The sequence below is a fragment of the Ascidiella aspersa genome, chromosome 4 (genome assembly GCF_963924565.1).
Source record: "Ascidiella aspersa chromosome 4, kaAscAspe10.2, whole genome shotgun sequence".
NCBI lineage: Eukaryota > Metazoa > Chordata > Ascidiacea > Phlebobranchia > Ascidiidae > Ascidiella > Ascidiella aspersa.
In genome coordinates, this window is record NC_139450.1 from 8,755,217 (window position 1) to 8,771,829 (window position 16,613).

Consider the following 16,613-nt stretch of genomic DNA (forward strand, 5'->3'; position numbering starts at 1 on the left):
ATAGTGAAATTTAAAACACAAGTGGTCAACAAAGTACTGTTGTAATGGCGGAGATCACTGGAGTTGTTCAGTCACATATACAGAAGAAAAAAAAGCCATGGTTGGGTCAGGCAGCACCACCTGGATATGTACCTGGTTTAGGTCGTGGGTAAGAACATTTACAATAAATAATCACATTTTTTGTGTTTTTTCTTCTAATTAGGTTGTTTTTTCAAAGAGGCATTTTTCGAAAGCACTTTTCGGAAAACAAAACACTAAAAACAAATTCGGTTGCCATTTTAATGCCTCTTTTTTTTGATGAACTACAAAAGTATTTTCAAACATAGAATCCCCAGTGTTGTAAATAATTCGTTTTAAAATCACTTGAGTTCCAGTTAAGCTATAATTAAAGCAAGTCAACTTCAAGTCATTGTCATAAAAATAAAACGTTAGCTGATAAACTCATCCTACTATGAGCAATAACTCATAAAAGACAACATATAGCAATCAAATTGTTTGATGTGCAAAAAAAATAAAATACATAAAATTTGTTTTCAACTCGAGTCATTTGTCTGAAAAACTTAAGTCAAGTCTAGGTATTTTGCGCAAAATTCTTGAGTCGAGTCAAGTCATTTAAAAACATTTACTTTAAGTGAACCTAAGTTGAACAAAAAAAAACATTCACATATTATAATTTGCCATATTGAACTGAAATAAAGTTAAATTCACATAGCAATATAAACTAACAGAGCGACTGGTTTCACAACACGATCTGACATTGGTCCTGCGAGGGATGTAAGCGACCCCACAGATGACCGACACGCCCCTCCTGGTCTCCGTACTGTCGGGGATCAAATGAAAGCATCTCGGAAACCTGAAGATGAAGAAGAGGATCTTAACGACGCAAATTATGACGAGGTATTCCTATTGCATTATAAACAGTATGCTAAGTATTTATATTCTAAAAAATATTACCCTTGTTGGGGGAACTGTTGGGGTCTGAAAACATTTCTGAATCCATTGACTGATAAATAATGTTAGCAGGTTCACATTTAACTTTTCTGTTATATGAAATGATCAATTGTTTTAATTAACTGAGGAAAGCGAAAGGGATCCACAATGTATGAAGGTTAAAAATTCTCTAGATTGTGGTTCTTCAGCTGGGGTCTGTGGATTCCTTTTTTTAATTTCTTGACTGATGAATAATTTAGCGTGATAAGTATTATCTCATTGAGTTTAATAACAGTAAATTATTTAACAGCTTTTGTATGAGTATTTAGTTATGTTATTTTTGTTGTTTCTACACAACAAATCGTCTAGGCATTTTACTCAAAAAAGAAGAATATCATTGTCCATAAATTTTAGGATTTTATTTTTTGAAGAAAATTGTTTTGTTAATATTTGATCACTATTTCATTATATTAAAATTTTCTTATTGATTTGGTGTCTCTTTGGCTAAACTTATACAAAATCGTTGCTGCTAAAATTTGCATTTTCCATAAATATTTTTGTAAATACCATTCTTATACAACACTTCACAACTTCTCTTGTCCTTTCCAGTTCACTGGTTACGCCGGCAACTTGTTCGCCTCCGGTCCATACGAAAAGGACGACGAGGAAGCAGATCACATTTACGACAGCGTCGATCGCAAAATGGATGAGCGCCGAAAGCAATATCGCGAGCGACGTGAAAGAGAAGAGCTGGAAAAGTTCCGAGAGGAAAGGCCCAAGATTCAGCAAATGTTTTCCGACTTGAAACGCAAACTTTCAGTGGTAAGAGTGAATTTATTTTGGTTTCACCAAAAAGATAAACATCACAAAATACAATCAGACATTTTTAATCGTTGACTCAAGCATCCCTTTTTTAACGTGTAACTGCTAGCAACGATTTCTTGTGTATTTTACCCCTTTATTGTGACCCCCGCACTGTCCTACCATTTTTGAACAATTTTATTAGAAATCCGAAGAAGTGTGTGTTCGTTTTGTCTTTTAAAAATCAAGATATGCTGCTAAACAGACATTTGATGAACGAACATAGTGGTCTGAATTGACAAGGTCTTACTCAATTCGTCTATTTATGTTTAATGTAAACCCAATAAATTTCTAATCAGATTTAAAAAAATAAATGCATTTCAAAGTTAATATTATCTCTAAGAACAAAAGTGTAACCCTAAAATTATATTTTAGATAACAGAGGATGATTGGTCGACCATTCCTGAAGTCGGTGATGCACGTAACAAACGACAGCGTAACCCTCAACGCGAAAAAATCACCCCAGTTCCCGATAGTTTGTTTGCTCGTGGATTGCAGCAAGGAGCAACTACCAACACACTTGACGCAAGGTGAGTTCTTGGTTTGAAAACTCATTGCAAACAGGCATCTATGTGTTAATATTGGCGTAATTGCTTTGTTAAAAGTACGCCTCTTAGCAGTAAAACCATGGAATTTAAAAGAATGTTCAGGCTAAATTACTATTTTTGGTTGTGTAGACTCTTAACGCCTAAGTTGTTATGAGTAGACAGGCTCTTTGTATTATAAAATTATAGTAAGTTAAACTCAAACTAAAAATAAAACTGCCCCCAAATTTGATAATTAAATACTAATTTGCCTTTATGTTTGAAAGGCTTTTTTTATGGCAACAATCTTTTCTTTTTTATTTTATTTTATCTTCCAAATCGTTTTATAATAGTGCCTTGAGACACAAATTAAGTCTGTCTGAAAACGTTTTAATAATATTTTTCCCTAACAAATAAATGCTCATTGTTTGGACAGACAACAGCAGTTTGGTGGCATAAACACCCCCTTTCCGGGTGCATCGGGTCTTAATACCCCCTTCCCTGGGTCGGCCACCCCTGGTTGGTCAACCCCGGCTGGAGAACTGGACATGAGGAAAATAGGACAGGCCAGAAACACCCTCATGGACATGAGATTAAGTCAGGTTGGAAATTAGGCCTAAATACTTTATAGTCACTGTTGGCTGGATTACTTTAATTCACAGGCATTTTTAAGTGAAAAATTTAAATCTATATCTGGGGCGGCATTATGAACACACCTCGCTAAGTTAAGCGAGCTCGCTAACGACGCACGAGCTCGTTAAGTCGACTTTTGGTATTACGAACCCACTTCTCGTTAGCCAAATCTCGCTAAACTCCTCGCTAACTAACGAGCAGCTCAGACCACTCGGTATCACCTAATTTGTGTTCTGAAAACCTAACTGCTGTTAATAAAATAAAAAAAAATCATCAATAAACGTTTATAATAATGCCGACACCTAATAGATGTCATTAAAAGATTTATAATTTATTCGTAGATTTCTCACCAAAATGGCGTGAAATATGGATTTAGGCAATCTCGTATCTACACAACATGGAGTTTAGGGTGCTTACGATGCCAAGCGCATTCCTAGAGAAAACTTTGGGTGATCCTCCCTCCCCCCCCAAAAAAAACAATGATAAATCGTTATGCCAATTTCTTTATATTTTTGTTAATGCCTACGACTTGGGGTACTATTTTACACATATTCCGGCAGTTAGTCAATTTTATTTACCTTAAAATACATTTTAACTCTTTCACCACTCTGCATGTAAACTTATATTTTAGTGGACATTTTGTGATGTCATATTTAGGACAAAATCTTAAGCGCCCCTGTCCCCTGTCAAAAAAGTGTCAGCGTCTATGCTACAAACTGATCTAAACCTTCTTTACTTTAAACGTTTAATTTTTTTCAACCAACTAAAGGATTTACAAAAGCAGCAAATTTATGCCATGACTCATTTTATTGGTGCTTTTGATTCACTTTATTAAACACACATATTCAGTACTAAACAACTAATGCAAAAATATGAACATTTTTATAACAGAGAGGTAATTTTCATCAATTGATATTCATGCATGTATATTTTGCATCAAAATAGTATTTTTCTATGAATAACTGTTCCACTTGAGGTATTATAATACCATGGTATAGTGGTTCAGCATCAGCATGATTCATTGATTATACAATAAACAAGATTTTCAAAAGTAAAGATAAACTTTGTAAAATTTATGTTATTTTAGGAACAAGATAGTTTTGTATTAAATCCTCCAAAGAAACCCTTAGGGCCAGAAGTGCAATCAAAAATATAAACAAACTTCACTATTGCCTATTACAAATATGCAGTTATATATTTGGTAAGCTTATAGAGTATTTTTGAGTCACAAAAACATGGTGTATAAGTGAATATAAAACTTTACTTTTAGTTGAAAGAATTAAGTTATGCTAAAGCATTATTTTAGCAAGCCAAAACATTTCACACAGCAAAATATTGAGGCAAGACAATTGTAAATTATGTTTTCAAATATAACTGGTTGAAATGCAGCCCAATTCATTTCTTTTTATACAAAGAAAATTGCTTCTACCAAAGTTCACAGCTGACATTGTATGATAGCTATGGTTGGAACTTGAAGAAAACAACATTTGTGCTCAAATTGCACACCAACTATTCCACATTGTCTTGCTCTTTGAAAGTAAGATGATTCAAGACTAATTTGTGTTTTTCCACCTTGAATTGATCTATATACAATGTTTTCGGTGGTTCTCATGCTGCTCTCCTGCTACAAAACTTATCAGTGGTTCAGAAATGTCCAAATTAGACTGCTTTAAGTTTTATTATTTTCTTGGTAAAGTAGTAATACATGGTTTTTCAAAAATTTTACACCAGCAGCATGTTGCAACTACAGTTTAAATGCCAGTCGAAGTGCTGTAGTTGTTGCACCCTGGAGATTTGTTGTCAAAATGTTTACAGAAGCTAGCTAACTAAAATATAGATACAAATGAGTAAAAAGTTTTAAAATAATTATTTTACATTTTTAGACGTATATGTATAAAACGTTGGGCGCTGGTCTAGAATCCCACAACAATTATTAAATAAACGCACAATATTTTGGTTAGTGTGCGTGTTAGCGTTTGGGTGTGTCAAGTATTTTTATATTCATTGTTTAATAACAATACTTGACCCTTCCTATCCCAAACGCTAACTTGCACTCATACCCAAATATTGTGCGTTGTGATAGGATAAAAGACCAGCGACAAACGTTGTTTCCCAAAACCTTTTTCTATAATCTACAGGACTATTTTGGAATTAAATTTATGCGGTTCACCGTTTTAATTGTTTCATAATAAATTTAACATTCAAAAGCAGCTAAATATTTCCAAAACAAAGCGCCAAACGTCGTTTCTGCGACAATTTTGCTGAGTCAGTCGTCCTTTTTCTTGTGATTTTGACGCATTCTCTCGCGCATGCGTCTCGTTATAGCGAGGTGTTGGCGAGGACCGTTCGTAATACCAAATGCGTTTGCGAGTTTCTCGCTCGTACATCCCTCGCTAAAACGAGCTCGGTAACTTAGCGAGCGAGGAACTGTTCACAATGCCGCCCCAGAGGTCACAAAACTGTTTTTTCTTCCCGAGCTGGATAAATGCAAGTACCAAGATTACTGGCCAAATACAAAATTTTGTGTCAATTTTATTGAATTCATTATAAAACGAAGGAAACAAAAATACCTTATTTTCAAACATTAATCAAGGGATTTAAAATGGCCATTTGGTTAAAAATTTGACATCATTTTGTATTTGGCTGCAATTTTTTTGATTTATTAAAATTTAGATATGCATAACGAAAAACATTTGTATTAAATAACACATTTAAGCTTTCTTAAGACAATATCCTAATGACCTGAGGAACAAGCCAAGATAGCCATAGTTTGCTGCCCGCTGGATGTATTGAAACAATATTTTACACATTCAGGTCTCTGATTCTGTGAGCGGCCAAACTGTGGTCGACCCCAAGGGTTACCTGACCGACCTTCACTCCATGCTCCCCCAGTACGGGGGAGACGTGGCCGACATCAAGAAGGCCCGCTTGCTCCTCAAATCGGTGCGTGAGACTAACCCCAAGCACCCCCCGGCGTGGATTGCTTCGGCTAGATTGGAAGAAGTTACAGGAAAGGTTCAGATCGCGAGGAACATTATTATGAAGGGAACGGAGATGTGTCCAAAGGTGAAGAATTTTGTTTGCTTTTGGGAAAATTCAAACAATAAAAATAAGAATGTAAACATTCTGTCAATAATAATTTTTGCATGCTTTGCACTCATTGACAAGTTCGTCTTAAAATGAAAAAAACTGACGTAAACAAACTTTGTTAAAAGGTTATTGTTTAAATGTTAGATAAAATGTTGTCTTTATAAAAAACAGACTAAAACTTTAAACTAAATCTAAAAACAAACTTAAAAAAACAGTACTTTAATTATAAAAATGAAAAAAATATTTTACATTGATGGACCGAACCATCTCAAAACATAGATATACAATATTATCAAATGTTATGACATGTTTTGTTGAACATTAAAAACTTACATTACAATTATTCGAGATGTAAATTTATTAATTAGCACATTCTGTAACCACACATTTTCCCAACAAAAAATATTGTTTGCAGAGCGAAGACGTTTGGCTTGAGGCAGCCCGCTTACAACCGAGTGATGCAGCTCGTGCAGTTTGTGCCAACGCCATCATGCATCTGCCACAGTCCGTCAGGATTTGGGTGAGGGCGGCCTCACTGGAAGAAGATAACAAAGCGAAGAAGAGGGTCTTCAGGAAAGGTATGTTTCGTCTGGGTAAACCCAGGCTGCGGAGTCAGTTAAACACACCCAGAGTCAGACACCCGCAAAAAAATTACAAAATTACTGAGTTCGACTCCCAGGTAACCCTAGTCCGAATCCGGCCAAATATGCCAATTTCATTGTGTCCCAGAGTCTCGCTCCACCTCTACAATTTACAGCCTTTCCACCCATTTGCCTAACTAAAATATGGTGGATAATCAGCAATCCACTCATGGGTGTCATAACTGTCATATACTTCATCCCCCTGTAATATATATTTACAATTTACACTTTTGGGTCTTTTCACTTTCGACATTTGTTACTGTGCACGTCGGACTCGGTACTGGTAGTCCCACATAATCTAACTCAAGTCCCGAATTCGACTCCAGCAAAAACTGACTTCGCCGAGTCCTGAATCCAACTTTTTAGTAAATTTTGAGGAATTTCTGAAATCATGATTTTAAAGTTAAACTCAAATTGCTTGTAAACCAGCTTTGTTTTTGGCATAAAACTTAAACTTAAGCAAACCATATCCATTGTTTTTTTGTGTTAAAGTTGTTCGTTTTTTGGCCGTTAATCGCCCGTTTAAGAACACAATTTAAACGACAGCACATTTAAATTGGTTGTAATCCTAAAAAATACGAAAAAAACGGCCATCACTTGTACCGCCGCTTACTTTACTAAAAACTGTGCGTTCAAACATTCTACGAGACATTCCTCATCACAAAGATAACTTTAACCAACTCTTTACATTTCTTGCCAGCGCTGGAGCACGTCCCGAACTCTGTGCGTCTTTGGAAGGTCGCGGTTGAACTTGAAGACTCAGAGGACGCGAGGATTATGTTGGCTCGAGCTGTCGAGTGTTGTCCTCACAGCATGGACCTGTGGCTTGCCCTGGCTAAACTCGAATCATACGAGAACGCTAGAAAGGTAGAAGTTACGTTATGTGATTGCTACAATATTCTTAGGAGTTTTTGGAAATTAGAAAGTTAAGTGATTTTTATCTGGCAAACTTAGTTTTATAAAAAAATGCCGCAATTATAAGAGACGCTATCAATTTTTTTTTAATAATTTAATTCATGCCACGTGAAATTATTTTTTTAAATACTGGAATTTTAACTGATTGTTTTTTTTGCGTATTAAGGTGATTGTTTAACGTGTCGAAAAGTTAATTCATGCCCAAGCAAAATAGTTAGTGGCCTTATGTATGTGTGAGTTTTGCCAACTCACAATGAAATTAATTCTCTGATTTGACGGCCGTATTTAACAGGACATCCCTAATTGTTTGTTGTTTTTAAGTACAAACAAGTCAGCTATTTAAAAAATATATATGTAGAGTCTTGCAGAAAAAAAACAAAGAAAATGAAATATATCAAATCGTTTTCTTTTTTAACAGATTTTTTTTCTTTTTTGCCAAAGAGTTTAAAAAAGTCGATCTTATTCAAAAAGCTGACTTCTCTTTGCTCAGGTATTGAACAAAGCCCGCGAACATATTCCCACCGAGCGTCAAATCTGGATCACGGCCGCTAAGTTGGAGGAAGCTCACAGCAACCTGAAGATGGTGGACAAGATCATCGAGCGATCCATCGTATCACTCAAAGCAAACATGGTCGACATTAACAGGTGTTAAGCTCGCTGCTGTTAATAAAATAGGCGTTGAAAAACACTTATTTAACAACATTTACGTTCCTCGGCTCGTTGGTTTGCTTTTTTTAGAAGCTAGAAACACTGCGAATGTATGAAGCATATGTTTCTTAGAACTTTATGTGACTTTTTAGTTTGAAATCCGATTGTCTTTTAACATGTTTTTGTTGTGGTTCCACTTTCAACGATAAAACCCACGGAACACGTTTAATAGCTTACGACCAACTTTTTGTTGTTTTTTTGCTAAAACAATGATGCAATAATAGTCCGATTAACACCTAGTGAATTCCTTAAGTGACTGGCTAGAAAGTTAGAAAATATTAATGTATCTTTAATCTAGTTTGCCAAAATCACAACTCCAACTTCACTGTTAAATTATTGCTTGTTTTTTTTGAAAAACTATCACATTTTTTGAAACAGGAGCGCATCCGAAAACACTAAAGGGGGGTCCCAAATTTTAACTTAGAGAATTTCCTCTTTTCTGTTTGAAGTTAATGACGTAATAAAAAAGGGTAATACTTTGATCAGAAACAGTTCATTATCAATTAATGTCCAGCGAAAGCGAACCTTTAGACGCAAAGCGAGCAAGTGCGTCGTCGACACTCCTTGTCAGGCGTCAGCTGCAAAACCGCTTAGTGTACAATTGTTACCTTTACTTGGAAACCTAAACAAAGACTGCGAAATAAAAAAAAATTAAAAGATAAACAAAAACCGTGGTAATTTGGTTTTGGTACATCCGCAATTCAATTATCAGCAAAAGTTCCGTGCACATGAAAACACTAAATTAGAAGCATGCATTTCGCTACCCTCTATACAAAACGAAGCTTTTTGCCTGGTGTTATTATGTCACGATTGTCGCAACATCTCAAAATAATATTACCACTTACAAAAATTTGGGAAATAATGAAAACCCTTTTGTGGTTTCACTTAGAGAGCAGTGGATTCAAGACGCCGAAAACACGGAAAAGGCCGGAAGCGTGGCAACTTGTCAGAGCATCATCAAAAACGTGATCGGTAAGCTTGATCATATTTTTGCTTTGATGCTTACAACTAAATAACGGGGCCTTACAAGCTTTACAGTCACCGCCCGTTGTTATTTTGCTTGAAACATTGCTTGGTAATTATCACAAAGTCTTTCTTTCCGTCTTTGAAAATCTTCGAATGTTTTTTAATTTGCCTCATCTTCAGCTAAATTTTAACAAATTTTTGAACTATTTGTTAATGTGTTGACCATGATATTTATAGTGTTTTGTTTTTAAATTATATTTGAAACTTGTCTAGTCATACAAATTAAGGTCTTTAAAATACTACAAATTTTTTTAAATTCTTTTAACTTATTTCATATAAATGTGTAGCAACACTGTGTTATTTTGGTTGTAACTAGACCTGCTAAATATGTAAGCCTATAAAGCTTTAAATCCGCTTCTGCTAACCAAGTTCGCTTGTAGAACGCGATAAACTCATGTAACATGAACAGGCGATTCCAATCAAAACGACTATATAATGTTTTGAAAACATTTATAATGCTTTTAATCTAGCCTTATTAATTAATGTTTATGTCTTTTTTTGCTGTTAACGGTTAAAAATAAATCAATTCTAATACCCAAAATCAGCACTAAAATAAGGGTTAAACCTGTGATAAAGCGTGCAAACGCGACAAAATACAGCCAGTACTGTAATGCTACTATCTAAACATTAAACACTAGAATAGATGAATATTATTAAACAATATCAAATATTAACCACGATTTTCACATGAAACAAGATTTATATACTTCATACTGTTTGGCGAAAAAAAAACTCTTAAATTTATGTTTTTCGATTAATCAAAGCTTCTCTTAGTTTGAAGAACTGTTAATCCAGCTCAAACTAAACTGCTGCTTAAACTACAACTTCTTAAAGAGTGTCTTTTTTGTGTCAAGTATATATCGAACAGCGAACAAGTTTTACTTCATTCAATTCGGCAAAAAAATAAAAAATATAAATTCAATTTTCTGATTGCTTAAAGCTTCTCTACGTCTGCAAAACTATTACCTCAAGCTAAAACTAAAATTCTATCAAAGCTGCGCCTTGTTGTGTCTTGTTTGAGTCAAATATATATCCGAGCATAAAAGATTTACTTCTATATCTTGAAAAAAAGATAACTAAACAAAAAAATCGATATTGTCGAAGTCATCGGTTGCCCAAGCAAGTCCAAGTCAACTTTAAGCACAGTCCTTCATTATAAAACACTTTAAACCAATAAAACTGGTGAACTCGTCCGATTATGAATATACTGAAGTAAAAAATAACATTAACGCAATATACAGCAAGAAAATTGTTGTATGTGCAATAATTAGGATAAAGAACCCGATTTTATAAACAAAAAAAAAGGTAAATGAAAACACTCCAGTTTTTTTTTTTTTTGGAAGTCGTCTTCCAAAAGATTCAAGTCCAAGTCAAGTGATTTGTTCAAAAGACATAAGTCAAGTTATTACAAAACAGTGGCTTAAGATATTACAACACTGTTGGTTGCTTGTAATTCGTCAAACAACCACCTCCTTTTTTCTTCACAGGTATCGGGATTGAAGACGAGGATCGTAAGCATCTTTGGATGGACGACGCTGAAAGTTGCATCTCTCATGGAGCTTACGAGTGCGCAAGAGCAATCTACGCGCACGCGCTCTTCACACTGCCCAGGTAATATAGGTTTCATTTTTTGTTTTGTTTAGTTACCTTTTGGTTTGTTTTTCTTATTGGCTGTACCAAATGGTTTGTCGCTTTACATAATTAACAAAAAGAAAAAACGGTGTTTATGGTATTGCAGGACATTTGATAAAAAGGCATCTGTTTAAAAAAAAGATTAGCCTGCTGTATTTGGAAGAAATGTATAAGAAATCTAAATTTTTTTAAGCAAACATCCAAAAATACTCACAAAATTTGAAATATTTGTACTTTATCATTTTACCCTGTTTTGTTAAGAATAGCTTTCGCGTAGAAGATACAACCAATGTATTATCAGGCCTACTGGACTCAATTTTCTGCGACGAATTGTGTTAAACACCCTAGTTTCGCATTCAAAAGCGCCTTAAACAGTCGAGACTGGCTAGCAAGAACTATTGAACCTTACCAAAACCTTACCAGACCCTGCTTAGCTGTTAAACATTAGGGTGGCCTTCTATTCATGAAAGAAACGCCTGCTAACAAATTTAAACTATTTTTCCAGCAAGAAGAGCATCTGGCTTCGGGCAGCCTACCTCGAGAAGAATCACGGTAGCAGGGAGTCACTAGAGGCGCTGTTACAACGCGCAGTCGCTCATTGTCCGAAGGCTGAAGTTCTCTGGTTAATGGGTGCTAAATCGAAGTGGATGGCAAACGACATTTCAGCGGCCAGGTGATTTGCTAAAAGTTATACTAAAACGCTTTCTCTTAAAAAGAAAAAAACGACTTTCGTTTCAAATTTATTCCAAAACCTCTGCTTATTAAAATATGTTTAAGGTTAAATGTGAAATCGCCTCTATATCCTCCGGAAAAAAGTGTGCGATGATGTGTTTGGTTTTGAGTTACAGCTGGCATCCCTGGCAGCACTTTTAAAAGATTTCGAATAATTTACTATTTAAACGAGGTTTCCAAGTTTGGAGATTTCGTTTAAAAACAAATATGTTACTGTTTTGTTTGTTTCTGGCTTATGAATTTAAAAAAAACCTAAAACAACCCTGATATATAAAATTAATGAACGTACAAAACAAAGAAACATATTAAGTTTAAAAACGTAAAATACACCTTTGGGCGATTTTTTTCGGGTCGAGCCTGTATATTCCAACTTCCTCAGCAGTTCCTGCCAAAGTAAAGTACGCTTCAACCTAATCATCGTAATTTAAAAAAGTAAATAGATTTCAAATTTGAAAACTTGATAGTAAAAACTTCAAAGTAATTTAGAAAAAAAACTTTTTCAATTCCAAGAAATTGGGAAAACCAGTATACGCTAAAACTATCGCGCTCGCTAAACGCCCCTTGAGTAAAAAGGGTAAGAAACACTGATCTACATACAAATAAACGCGTACCTCTTTTCTTAGATCGATTCTTGCCCTGGCCTTCCAAGCCAACCCCAACTCGGAGGACATCTGGCTTGCAGCCGTCAAGTTGGAGAGTGAAAACAACGAGCACGACAGAGCCAGGAAGCTTCTCGCCAAAGCAAGAGCAAACGCCTGCACAGCTCGCGTTATGATGAAGGTGGGTTGATTAACTTTAGGGAAGTATTGTAAAAAAATAGTTGTTGTTTTTTTAGATAAAGAGCTCATCGTGATGAGCTTCGCTTTTTGACTCTTCTTTTCCCCAAAAAAACTTTTTTATCTCTTTCACCCTAACTGTGATATTTTAGGATGTCCCTACGATTTGTTTTATTTTCAAATACCCTAAAGATAAAATTAAATTAAAAAATGGCTTGCGCTCAGTTTCAAATTCACACGGAAATTCAGCAATATATACAAGAGATTTTGTCAACATTTTTTACATTTTTTTCTGTTGTTTCAAAAGACGTGATCTCTTATTTATATCCTCCTGTTTTTAACAAAACGATGTTTAATTTTGAAACAATTTTTAATTTTTTTTATCGCTTAAGTATCGGGTTGGTCAACTGTTGTTTTCTACTTGCCAATTTACACGCTAGGTCTAAATTTGTTAAAATTACTTAAAAGTCAAAATCGAGTAAAAATGCATATAAATCGTTTACAAAATGAAAACAAAAAAAAACTAGTCAGCTTTTTAAAATTGTTGTTCAGTTAAAATTTCACAAAAAAAACTAGTTTTAAATTACATTCAACGACATTTTAACTGTATTATATACTAATTAGAGTAATATGTTTTGTTAATTTTCTACAATTATTTACCTTGTATTTCAACTGTTAACATTTTTCAAAAATAACCAGCGTCTTGTTTTTTCGAAGTGACACGAATATCAACTATAAGCATTTTCAAAAGTTTTGCATAAATCCGAAAACTGACTGGTGCCTCAAAAACTTGTGGTTGACGACGCCAATGCACTTATGCAGTTCTTCAAATGACAGTATTTTGTTTAAATCAATGTATTTCCAATCAATCAAAATATATTTTTACAGTAAAACATATCGCTCTAGTTATTAGTTTTAAAACCCTTTTTTATTTGCGCCCATTTTCCGCAGTCCATCAAACTCGAATGGTGTTTGGGGCGATTCGAAGAGGCTCAAACCCTTCTAAACGACGCCACCCGCAAGTACCCGGACTTCGCCAAGCTCTGGATGATGAAAGGACAGATCGCCGAACAACTGGGTGACGTCACTAAAGCAAGGGAGGCCTTCTCATCCGTAAGTGTGGGCTTCCTAAAATTACTATTTGGTTGATTTTAGTTAGGGATGGCCGATGCTTGATATTTTGTTCTTTTTACAAAAAGTATCGCGATCCGATCGGAAAGCAAATGACGGCATTACTATGCTCAAACAAACAAAGTATATGAAATTAAAACGTTCAACCTTTAGCGTTAGTAAGTTAAGTAACCTTAAAGGTTATTAACCTACTATTGTTTAATATACCTCTCAAGATTGAATTGCTGAGTTGGACCGTGAATAATTGCCCAAATTGCTACATTTATTTGTTGTCGGATCGGCACCTACTATCGGACCAGTGTACCGATACTACATCGGATTTCGCCTCCAAAACCGATATTATCAGACATCTCTAGCCCCAACTGTTTTGTACTGTTTTTTTAATATTTTTTACTGTTTTTTTAATATCGGAAACACCACAATATTCGTTTCCTCAGACAACTACTCTTGCTACTCAACCTTCAGTGGTACGAAATTTTGGTCTTATGTCTCAAAAAAATGACACACTCTTACTCTTATGTCTAAGTTTTTTTTTTTTTTTTTTTTTTTTTTTAATATTTTGAAATCACAACTCTATTTTGCCTAACAAACCTTAAAGTTGAAGTTTTTATATAATGTTTTTATCCTGCTTTAAGATATGCGCCTTACATTAATTACCCTCGAGAGGCGCCTGGCTTTTTTGCCGACTGTTATGGTAAATGCTATGGTGAAGTCCATATTTCACAAGCGCTCATAGATTGCTAATTTCTGTTGATCCGTACCACCAGGGCCTGGGCAAATGTCCGCGCGCTATTCCGCTTTGGATCCTGCTCAGCAAACTGGAGGAGAGCAAGGGAACGTTGACGAAAGCGCGAGCTGTACTGGAGAAGGCGAGGCTTAAAAATCCGATGTGTCCCGAGCTGTGGTGAGCGTTTAGTTGTTACCGCGAGATTTTGACTTTGGAATTTTTTAAATACTTTTTTATGCCCTGTTTCAAATAAATGAAATATGCACAGTTGCACACACATACGTCTACAGTACACTGTACAACAACTGTGATCTACCTTTCCTGAAATCTTGTAAATTGTTCTAAAAATCATACATTTTATCATGATTTTACGCACACAACCCGTTTTTTAAACCCTTTAAACTTAACTTTCCAGGCTTGCTTCAATTCGTCTCGAGTGGAACGCCGGGATAAAGAACATAGCAAGCAGTCTAATGGCCAGGGCTTTACAGGAGTGTCCATCGTCGGGCATTTTGTGGGCCGAGGCCGTTTTTATCGAAGCCAGGCCCCAAAGGAAGACCAAAAGTGTGGACGCCCTCAAGAAATGCGAGCACGACCCCCATGTACTACTTGCTATTGCTCGGTAAGGCTTACCGGGCGCGCGAGGCCGAACTTTCGCCTTTCTGTTTGCTGGTTGTTTTGAATCGACAAAACAGAAAAAATCACTGGCAAAATGATTTTTAGTGGAAAACGTCACTTATTATATATCTACGAAAATGTAGAAGGAAATACATACTAGTTTTACATATAGGCCTTATACCTTGTACCTTGTATAATGTATACTTTTTCGACATTACGATGATAATTGTGCTAACGCGTTGCCCAAGTAATGCCTGCATTTCAGTGTTATTATGTGGTAGTTACCTTTCAAATTTATGGCGTCATTAATATTCTTATAATATTACGATATTTTGGGCAAAAAGTACGGCCTTCCTATCTAAAACCAACAATTGCATTAAAGTACCTATGCGTTATTTTGTTTCAGACAAAAGCCTTTTGCTTTGCGTGACTTATTTTATTTTAGACGTTTTTAAAAAAATATCCACAATAAGCGTTAAAACAAAGACCAACCACATAAAACTTAAATAAGTTTTTGCCCCCTATTACACCTTATCTTTTCATTGAAATCGACGGTCATTTTGTGTCCTTTCAGATTGTTCTGGAGCGAACGCAAGCTGACCAAGGCTCGCGAGTGGTTCCTTCGAACTGTGAAGATCGACCAGGACTTCGGCGACTCTTGGGCTTTCTTTTATCGCTTCGAGCTGGCTCATGGCAACGAGGTGATTGTTTGAGGCCTTTTCAGTAGAATTTTGCAGTCCCGACTGTAGAAATATCGGTTAATATCGGAGCAGAGCCGATACCCCATGCCAAGTTGTAGTGTCGGTGCCCTTTCAATACCAAATTAACACAGCAATTTCAGCCTGGATGTGCGATGCAATCATCGATTTTTATCTTCAACACAAATTAATAAAATTATCTGAGGGTAACAACTAGAAGTAGCTAACCAAATAACAATAAGGAAAATTTTGACATACTAATCTAAAAAACATTACCTTGAAACAATTTAATTTAATCTATTTTTCTTTTTTGACATATTAATGGCGTCAGTTGGTATTGAATCACGAGATTTTGTGTTTATAATATCGGGTATCGGCACCATAATATTGATATGTTAATAAAATGAAAAGGGCCCCAAATTCCAATTAATAATTAATAAAAGCTTTTCATGATATTTGCATCGGTTTCTGCAAAATGTTATGTTATCTTAGTAAAGTAAGAAATAAAGACGTAATTAAATTATTTTTTCTCTGCATTAGATATATTTGCAAGCAAACGAAATTTCTTTAAAACTTTAAAATCTCTTTAAAATTTGAACTACTGGTTAACAAAATTGCTTACTAATATGTTATATTTCCCTAGGAAAAGCAGCAAGAGATTCTGAAACGATGTTCGAATGCTGAACCTCGTCACGGCGAACTCTGGCAATCCGTTTCCAAGGCGATCGTCAATTGGAAGCTTAAGACCAGAGATCTGTTGCCTCTAGTGGCCGGCAAAGTGTCGGTCGCTTTTTGAAATCGAGACGCTTAATTTTTTTTTCTTTTCTTACCCTTTTTCGGTTCCCTTGTAATAAAATTGAAAATGTCGCCAGTCGAGTTTATATGTTTGGTCTATTTTTTAATGATATACTCTTAAACGTTTTAACAAAAAAAATGTAAAGCAAAAGCGAATCAAAAACAAAAATCTATTA

General features: G+C 35.3%; 1 protein-coding gene across 1 annotated transcript; it reads left to right on the forward strand.

The window, feature by feature from the left end:
• The first annotated feature begins 2 nt into the window (after positions 1-2).
• Positions 3-16,486, forward strand: LOC146147009 (pre-mRNA-processing factor 6-like). The gene is made up of 18 exons (XM_083388636.1): positions 3-148; positions 729-897; positions 1,540-1,752; positions 2,167-2,321; positions 2,752-2,917; positions 5,763-6,014; positions 6,454-6,616; positions 7,380-7,546; positions 8,085-8,239; positions 9,192-9,274; positions 10,816-10,939; positions 11,466-11,633; positions 12,316-12,472; positions 13,420-13,581; positions 14,367-14,503; positions 14,742-14,948; positions 15,519-15,645; positions 16,286-16,486. The coding sequence occupies exons 1-18, from the start codon at positions 45-47 to the stop codon at positions 16,436-16,438; spliced, it is 2,862 nt and encodes a 953-aa protein (XP_083244762.1). The 5' UTR covers positions 3-44; the 3' UTR covers positions 16,439-16,486.
• Positions 16,487-16,613: the final 127 nt, after the last annotated feature.